The 9,221-nt window shown below is 39.5% G+C and overlaps 2 protein-coding genes across 2 annotated transcripts; both read left to right on the top strand.

The window, feature by feature from the left end:
- Window positions 1-6: 6 nt before the first annotated feature.
- Window positions 7-1,841, top strand: LOC108875531 (extracellular calcium-sensing receptor-like). The gene is given in 6 exon segments (XM_018664528.1): window positions 7-225; window positions 320-449; window positions 610-797; window positions 1,012-1,296; window positions 1,396-1,423; window positions 1,426-1,841. Coding segments are annotated over 6 exon segments (1,266 nt in total).
- A 2,441-nt stretch (window positions 1,842-4,282) lies between these two features.
- Window positions 4,283-8,524, top strand: LOC108875535 (extracellular calcium-sensing receptor-like). Its single transcript, XM_018664532.1, has 12 exons — window positions 4,283-4,479; window positions 4,650-4,861; window positions 5,052-5,143; window positions 5,397-5,576; window positions 5,707-5,895; window positions 6,033-6,286; window positions 6,350-6,563; window positions 6,684-6,893; window positions 7,003-7,126; window positions 7,277-7,470; window positions 7,707-7,988; window positions 8,102-8,524. The coding sequence occupies exons 1-12, from the start codon at window positions 4,283-4,285 to the stop codon at window positions 8,522-8,524; spliced, it is 2,571 nt and encodes an 856-aa protein (XP_018520048.1).
- Window positions 8,525-9,221: the final 697 nt, after the last annotated feature.

Raw genomic sequence — 9,221 nt, 5'->3', positions numbered from 1 at the left:
ACTGTGATGCTTTCAGGTTTTGCAGCACTTGACAAAGTGAACTTCACCACACCACAGGGTGAGATGTTTTATTTCCAAGGGGCCGACATTCCAGCAAAGTACGATCTTGTCAATTGGCAGAACACTCCTGAGGGGACACTAAAACTTGTGTTGATTGGTCATATGGATGGGTTTGATCTCCTCCTTAATGAATCAGCTATTCAGTGGAGCACAGGATCCAATCAGGTGGTTAAAAAGGAATAAACTTGATACAGGCCAATACCAAAATTTATACTTAATTAAGTATTTACTGTGAAATATATTTTTATATGTTGTGTAGGTGCCTTTATCAGTGTGCAGTGAGAGCTGTCCCCCAGGCACCCGGATGGCAACCAGGAAAGGAGAACCTGTCTGCTGCTTTGACTGTATCCCATGTGCTGAAGGGGAGATTAGTAATACAACTGGTGATGACATTACAACATACAGTTTTCCTATAATCACTTATTCCAGTTAGCACCAGTATGCTTTCAGTCTTCCATTATGCAGTAACCCTGACTTTGTATATTGCTTTCAGCTAATCTGGAGTTTTCTCATTTAGGTTATTTTCTGTTTCTCTGTTTCCTAGGTTCCCCCACTGTAAGCGTTGTCCATTAGAATTCTGGTCTAATGCTAAACGAACTGTCTGCATCCCTCGTCAGCTGGATTTCCTTTCCTTTAATGAAACTTTGGGCATTACCCTGACTACAGTCGCTGTATCTGGGGCCATGGTGACGACAGCTGTGTTTGTAGTTTTTCTTTACCACCGTCAAACACCTATGGTAAGATCCCTGAGTAATACAACAGAGACTACACTGTCCATTTTCTATAAATCTAAAATTTTTTAGTTGTTTAGTTTAGTTTAATTATCCCTGAAAAACAAAACTCTTTATTACTATATAATCCAGAGTTAATTGTTAAAAATAATCTGAATGACTCCACTTTGGATTGTCAGTTGTGTCCTTTTACCAGTTAAATTCCAATTGTCATCTGTAGGTACGAGCCAACAACTCAGAAACTGAGCTTTCTGCTTCTTGTGTCGCTGAAGCTCTGTGCTTCCTGTGCTCACTGGTGTTCATTGGTCGTCCATCAGTCTGGGCTTGTCGGTTCCAGCAGGCAGCTTTTGGGATCAGCTTTGTACTCTGTGTTTCCTGCCTCCAAGTCAAAACCATAGTGGTTCTTGCAGCGTTCCGCTCAGCTCGGCCTGGTGCTGAAGCCTTGATGAAGTGGTTTGGTCCAGGCCAACAGAGAGGAAGTGTCTGCTTCTTCACCTGTATACAGGTCAGAGTTGCAGACGCCCTTTTTTCATGATAAAATTATTACTCATTAAACCATTTCACGTACATTAATCTGATTTTATACCATGCTTTTTTCATTAAGGTTATCATCTGTATTATTTGGCTAACAATCAGCCCCCAGTGCCTCAACCTGACTTCGATATCCCGGGTTTAAAGGTCACCCTGAAGTGTGCCATGGCCTCTGTGGTGGGTTTCTCTCTTGTTCTGGGTTATATTGGCCTGTTGGCCTGCACCTGCCTCCTCTTGGCCTTTCTTGCTCGGAAACTTCCTGACAACTTCAATGAGGCCAAACTGATCACTTTCAGCATGCTGATCTTCTGTGCTGTCTGGGTGGCCTTTGTCCCTGCTTATGTTAGTTCTACTGGAAAATATACAGTTGCTGTGGAGATTTTTGCAATTCTCGCTTCTAGCTATGGTTTACTGTTCTGTATCTTTGCTCCGAAGTGTTTCATCATCCTTTTGAGGCCTGAGAGAAACACCAAGAAACACCTGATGAGGCAGGTAGCAAAGAAAAATAACAGTGCATAATGTGAATTATAAAAATGAGCCATCATAAGTCTATTTCATTATTTCCTTATCTCAATCTGCATGCATTAATTTTATTCACATAGTATTTTGTCATTAAAAAAACAGTAATGTCTTCTTTCTAATTTTGAAATATGTGACAAACTGTATCCTAAAATGTCACAATGACAAACTTGTGTTACTATCTACAGCACATTACTTGAAGATCTATCTATGTTTATGTTATCTTTTTTAACCATGCAATAACAGATATATTCTCAGACAACCAAATAGTTTTGTGTTATAGATAGAAGTATATTTTTTGATATAATCAAAATTTTAAATATTGGCCTGTTTTACTTATATATTACTTTATATGTACAGCTTTCACTGATGTGAGAAACCTTGTACAGCATAAGAAAAATAACATTATTAAACGTAAATAAAACTAAGTTCCATGGTTGTGTCTTTGTTTTTTATCATGATGCAACTATTCTGCTTGCATTACAGGTTGTGCCATGAAAACTGATATTGAGTTTTGTACAAGTCCCCCAATCTAACTGACCATATAAATCGGTTGTGTGTATCCCCTGACACAATGCAGTGGAGCATCGCCTGAACAAGTGCAGCAGGACACATACCACAGATAAACTGTTAAAAATCACTGTTTAAAGACTATTATAAAATGTAGGGCCAGTTCTAGCAGTATATAGGGAACAGTACATCAGGAAGTGAAGCTGCCATACAATTCCTCTCAAATCTACTATCTAAAATGCATCCAAATAAAGAGAAATTGCTTGCTTGCAGTTTATTTTCAGTCTGTATTGCTATAAAAAATAAACATATATTCCAGAAAAGATAAATCCATAGATTACTACGTTGCAATGATGTGCTAAAGTTTTGGTTTGATTTAGGCACAAAAACAACTTGGTCAGGTTTAGGGAAAGATCATGGTTTAAGTTTGGAGTTCGTAGATAAAAGAAAAGATGTCTATAATTGGTTGGATGTGGGAAATGAGCAGCTATCACCTGTGTTTTGCCTCCCCATGCAGACCTTTTTGCTTTAGAACAAGGTCACCCGACTTCCTCCTTTGCTCCTGTCACAATTACTACAGTCACAACATGTCGTTTTGGGGCATTTGTTGAAAAGACTGACGTTGCCTTACATGACCACTAGATGTTGCTTGAAAACAAAATGTAACTATGGATTGTACACTGCTTGCACCAAATGGCCCAAGGGTTAGGGTTTTTTTTGTTTGTTTGTATTGTTTTTGATTTTTTTGTTTTTTTATGGGAGGTGTCTCTCCATTTTTTAGGAGATTATGTATATTATTTATATTTATATTCAGCATATTTATTTTTATTTATGATAATGCCATACAGAGTCCGTTCACCCTTAATTCTATTCTATTTATATTCTTTTGCTATTCTATTTATATTCTGTGTCGTTTGCTAACTGTCCTGCATGCTGCCCTGTCTTTTGTTCACAAACTGTTGTTGTACTGCCCTGTGTGATGTGTTATTTTCTGTCTGTATTTGCTGCTGGAAACGTAATTTCCCCAAGGGAGTCATCCCAAAGGGATCAATAAAGTCCGTCTAAGTCTAAGTCTAAGTCTAACTGTATGATCTTTGGTTTCATTAGCAATGTGGGAGATATCTGGATTTTGTATAAAAGCTTGTACCTGTATAGTCTTGGCTATTCACTTTAGAAGCTTTTGTCTGTTATGCTTATGTTTGTGCATTTGTGCTACATCTTTGTCTCACCATTTGTCTCACCAAAAAAGACCCCAGCTAAAACAGGTCAGCAGGAATCGTTGTGCATTAGACAGACCTAACCAAATATCAAATAACATATGTTTGATCATGCAAAAATATTGTGGAACTGCATTTAAAAAAGAAAAAAAGAAGATTATACTGGCTTGGACTTACACACACTTTACACTTCCACCTCCTACCTATCCAAACACTACTCAACTGCAATTATGTGGTTGTTGTTTTACTGTCACTCTTGAGAGGAGTGGTTTGGGCTTGTGTGCATGTGCCATTGTGTTTACTTTCTTGCAAAGATGTTTTACATCTACTATAAATACCCACAACAACAGGATCAAATGTTTAGAGGAGGAGGGGGGCTATGTCACAGTTTAGATACATTGTCAGATGCTAGTGCAGGTTATATGTAATGCATGTTTTGCACTGTTTAAATTGTTGTTTTGCCTTACAGGTGGATATTTTAATACAAAAAACATTATATTTGCTAATGCTACTGTATTGAAAGAGGTTTTATTTGATTTTACTCGGTGCAGGAATTGTTTGTAGATATTGAATTTTTTGCCAAGAAGAAACAAACTAGCTAGCTGAGTCTAGAGTATATTTTCAGTGTCCAAAATTGTTGCATCCATGTCTTGGTTATCCTGGCTCCTCACACTGTGGCCCTGCTCAGCCCCATCCCTGCTCTTTTTGGGGCTTATGGGCAGACAGCTGGGGCTCAGGGTGGGACTGCAGGGTGTCCATACAATGACTTGTTCTCAGTGGGGTACACCGCGTAGCCAGGGTCTGTTCCAGGATGGAGATATAGTTATCGGCGGGCTCTTCATAATTCATTACCAACCTCCATTTGCAGACCACGACTTCACCCAGTTGCCGCACCACAAACCTTGTACTGGGTAAAACTCTGAACCATGCTATTTACTGTGGTAGTGTAAAGATATGTAGAATCTTTGCATCTTCTGTCTTTTCTTTTTTGATTTGACAAAACTTCCAAACCTAGATTAGTGCTGGTGCAATTAAAATTTTGACTGATATTTCTTTCATTCATTCTCTCTTGTGGTCTCAGTTTAGATCATGTTCCACTGCAGTACGTATATGCTATGGTGTTTGCAGTGGAGGAAATCAATCTTAATACAGAGCTGCTACCAGGAGTGAAGTTGGGCTACTATATTTTTGATAGTTGTGGAAAACCACCATGGGCTCTCCAGGCAGCTCTGTCACTAGTAGGAGGAGACCGCACCAGCTGTAATTCAACAGAGTCTCCCAATTATTCTGCAGGTTATGGAGAGGAAATTTACGACAGGGGAGGTATCTTGTTGTGTGTCACTACCATGCTCTCTTCTTAATATAATCAAATGACATGATGGCAGCAAACTGAATGCATAACTTTTTTACTTTTGCTGTGTAAACACAAGTTTTCATATAACAAGCCCTACATTCAATTCCATATCTTTTAATGCTGCATCAGGTGATTACCAAGTTCCCCTGATCATTGGTGGTGCTTCATCTTCAACAGCCCAGATACTCTCCAGAACCCTGGGGCCACTCTCTGTACCTTTGGTGAGTTTTGTTTTGAAAACAGCATAAACACTGTACTGTGGCTTTTTCTCCTTACTCTCACGGAGCTGTTGCGATCTTACTGTCTCCAATCTAAAGCACTATTCATGTTTTGCTCTGTGGGAGATTACTAAGTTTCATGCCTGGATGTGAATCAGTTTGAACACTTCTGCTTCTTTAAAAAACATGGTATATTACAATGTATGGTGTCTAAGTAACAAAAGATGTGCCTTTTTTAAATATATATATTTTTCAGATTAGCTACCAAGCGAGCTGCCCCTGTCTGAGTGACAGGCCCCAATATCCCAACTTCTTCAGGACCATCCCCAGTGATATTTACCAAGTCCGTGCCATGGCCCAACTTGCCATACGCTTCAACTGGACCTGGATCGGAGCAGTGGTAGCAAACAATAATTATGGGCTAAAGGCAATACAGGTGTTCTTATGTATTTTTTTTATATCTATTGTATGAGAAATGTTATTGCATCTATACAAGAAATGTACATAAATACAATATTTAAATACTTTTCCTTAATCCTTTTGTTCCTTTCAACTGTATATGCCAGATATTTCAGGAGGAGACTCAGGGGGCAGGAGTGTGTTTGGCATTCGTAGAGACTCTCAACAGGGAAAACATTCTGAGTGATGCCAGACGAGCAGCACTCACAATTCAGGCCTCAACTGCAAGGGTGATTCTAATCTTTACCTGGTATACAGATGTGAGGGAACTGTTTCTGCAACTAACGAAGATAAATGTGAGAAGCTGATGTAAAATCTTAAATTGAATATAGTAATTGGAGAACAATTATATGAAATGACTATCATAAAGATAACAGCTTTTTGAACATACATTTTCACCTTGATTATGATTGTGTCTTTTTGCTGTCATTAGGTGATTGACAGACAGTTTCTGGCCAGTGAGGCTTGGAGCACCAGTGGCGATCTTATCCAAAATCTTGCCACAAGTAAAGTGGCAAGTGGTGTTCTTGGTGTGGCCATTCGAAGTTCATCTATACCTGGATTTGAAAATTATCTCAGAAATTTGCACCCAGTTCTTCATACTGGTGATGACATTTTAAAGGAATTCTGGGAAGCTGAGTTTGGGTGCAGTCCTGGGGCCACACCTCCCTTCACATTTTCCTCTTCATCTCTCAAATCTGTAACAAACATTAGTACTATAGCTCCTGCCAATTTGTCTCTTCAGAAAACCTCTCTACCCCCCTGCAGTGGCACAGAGTCCCTGGAGGGAGTACAGAATCTCTTTACTGACACCTCCCAGTTAAGGGTGGCATATAATGTCTACCTTGCTGTTTATGCTGCAGCCCACGCCCTTCACAGCCTTCTCTCCTGTCCCAACAGTAACAGCCCTCCTGGTGAAAACAGCTCCATCTGCTCCTCTCCAAAATCCATCAAACCCATTGAGGTGAACATAATTATCAGCCTTTTCCTGAGAATACTCTGAATATATATTTGTATAGAATAATTTCACATAAGCTCTGTCACATACAATTTGACAAACTTCAGTATTTTCATGATTTCACAGCTGTTGCAGCACTTGAACAAAGTGAATGTCACCACACCACAGGGTGAAATGTTTTATTTCCAAGGGGCCGACATTCCAGCAAAGTACGATCTTGTCAACTGGCAGAACACTCCTGAGGGGACACTAAAACTTGTGTTAATTGGTCGTGTGGATGGGTTTGAGCTCCACCTTAATGAATCAGCTATTCAGTGGAGCACAGGATCCAATCAGGTATTAAGTGGAAATAATACTGAACAAAGTTTGTTGATTTTTTGAAGTTAGTCAAAATGCATTTATTTTGTCTTGTGATGTATATAATATGGATTGGCTAAATGTTTAGGTGCCAATTTCAATGTGCAGCGAGAGCTGCCCTCCAGGGACCAGAGTGGCCAACAGGAAAGGGGAACCTGTCTGCTGCTTTGACTGTATCCCATGTGCTGAGGGGGAGATCAGCAATACAACTGGTGAGGAGATTAGAATGTAAAACATCAGAGACCTAGAAATGTACTCAGTCATGAATCTGATGGCTTTAAGCTCCTCTTGTCTTTTTCCATTTTTGTGTTACCCTCCTCTCCCCTCTATGTTTTTCGTCTTTACTCTCTGTCCTTTCTCAGGTTCCCACCACTGTGAGCCCTGTCCATTAGAGTTCTGGTCCAATGATAAAAGAACTGTCTGCATCCCTCGTCAAGTGGATTTCCTTTCCTTTAATGAAACTTTGGGCATTACCCTGACTACAGCAGCTGTGTCTGGCGCTACAGTGACAACAGCTGTGTTTGTGGTGTTTCTTAGCTACCGCCAAACACCTATGGTGAGAAACTTAATTAAACAAAACTATACTGTACATTTTCAGCATATCCTCATTGCTGTCCAGTTGCAGCTCTTTACAGTCAGGTCTGTTTTGTTTGATCCTCTTCCATGGCATTTTTCTACAAGGTACTGCAAGACAGACAACTACATTAGTGAACAAAATAATAGTTCAATCTGAATCATTCTCTGTTAATGAGCTTGTCTATTATATATATGAATATGACTTTTCATCTGCAGGTACGAGCCAACAACTCAGAACTGAGCTTTCTGCTTCTCGTGTCACTGAAGCTCTGCTTCTTGTGCTCACTGGTGTTCATTGGTCGTCCATCAGTCTGGACTTGTCGGTTCCAGCAGGCAGCTTTTGGGATCAGCTTTGTACTCTGTGTTTCCTGCCTCCAAGTCAAAACCATAGTGGTTCTTGCGGCATTCCGCTCAGCTCGGCCTGGTGCTGAAGCCTTGATTAGGTGGTTTGGTCCAGGCCAACAGAGAGGAAGTGTCTGCTTCTTCACCTGTATACAGGTACTATATATGCACTTTTCATTTTTTAAATATTTACATTAATTTTGGCATATCATTAATTGGCATGTCATAAATAACAATTTAACATTTTACATACATTTCTTTTTACCCAGGTTATCATCTGTGCTGTATGGCTGTCCCTCAGTCCCCCAGTGCCTCAACATGATCTGGGTTTCCGAGGGTCAAAGGTCACCCTCAGATGTGCCATGGCCTCTGTGGTGGGTTTCTCTCTTGTTCTGGGTTATATTGGCCTGTTGGCCTGTACCTGCCTCCTCTTGGCCTTTCTTGTTCGGAAACTCCCTGACAACTTCAATGAGGCCAAACTGATCACTTTCAGCATGCTGATCTTCTGTGCTGTCTGGGTGGCCTTTGTCCCTGCTTATGTTAGCTCTCCTGGGAAATACACAGTTGCCGTGGAGATTTTTGCAATCCTAGCCTCAAGCTATGGTTTACTCTTCTGTATTTTTGCTCCAAAGTGTTTTATTATTCTGTTGAGGCCTGACAAAAACACTAAAAAGCACCTGATGGCCAGATAGCTTTCTATCTATCTATCTATCTATCTATCCATTTATACTGTATATTATCTGAAGGCCCTATTTCTAATAACTGAAGATGTAGTCACTATTAAAAGATTAGTCATCTATTCAGGAATCACAGAGTGAAAGCAGGCTCCTGTTTTTTTTCATACTATGTACTGTTAACATTTGGACCATGGATTGTACTGTAGATGTACATTAAAAGTTTTGTTTTGTTTTGTTTTAATTTTAATCAGTGAAAAGTAGGGAAGTAATGATTCACTTAAATCATGATTCGATACGATTCACGATTGTAGGTTCATGATACGATTTGTTCACAATTTCACAAAATGAGTTTGAAGACAAATTATGACTGAAAAGATTTCTTTAATTATTTCTCAGGCAAAACATTAAAAATACTGTAATCTGCTCTTTGCTTTTCTTTATCAAATTAAGCATTCCCCTTTTATTTCTGAGGTATGGAATAAACTATGCAAGGCATGTTTCCTTTTCTTTACTTCTTTTCTTTTGTCTTAAAAAAATTAATTGAATTTTTCTCACATTTTTAATTTTCTGACTTAGGGAACCCAAAACGCTGCCACGCATCCAATTTGAAACAGGATGGTGCATCCTCAATTTCAAAATCCTCACCTGCAGCCACCATGTCTTCAGCTACTGAAACGTCACATCAATGACGTAGGATGTTGAAAAGAGAATT

Source organism: Lates calcarifer, unplaced genomic scaffold (assembly GCF_001640805.2).
Source record: "Lates calcarifer isolate ASB-BC8 unplaced genomic scaffold, TLL_Latcal_v3 _unitig_567_quiver_1699, whole genome shotgun sequence".
Classification (NCBI taxonomy): Eukaryota; Metazoa; Chordata; class Actinopteri; family Centropomidae; genus Lates; species Lates calcarifer.
This window is presented reverse-complemented; position numbering and strand designations above follow the sequence as displayed.

Coding starts and splice junctions, on each gene's coding strand:
- LOC108875535 (XM_018664532.1), top strand. CDS start 4,283: ATGGGCAGACAGCTGGGGCTCAGGGTGGGACTGCAGGGTGTCCATACA. Junction 7,127..7,276: donor GGAGATCAGCAATACAACTG/GTGAGGAGATTA, acceptor GTCCTTTCTCAG/GTTCCCACCACTGTGAGCCC. Junction 7,989..8,101: donor GCTTCTTCACCTGTATACAG/GTACTATATATG, acceptor CTTTTTACCCAG/GTTATCATCTGTGCTGTATG.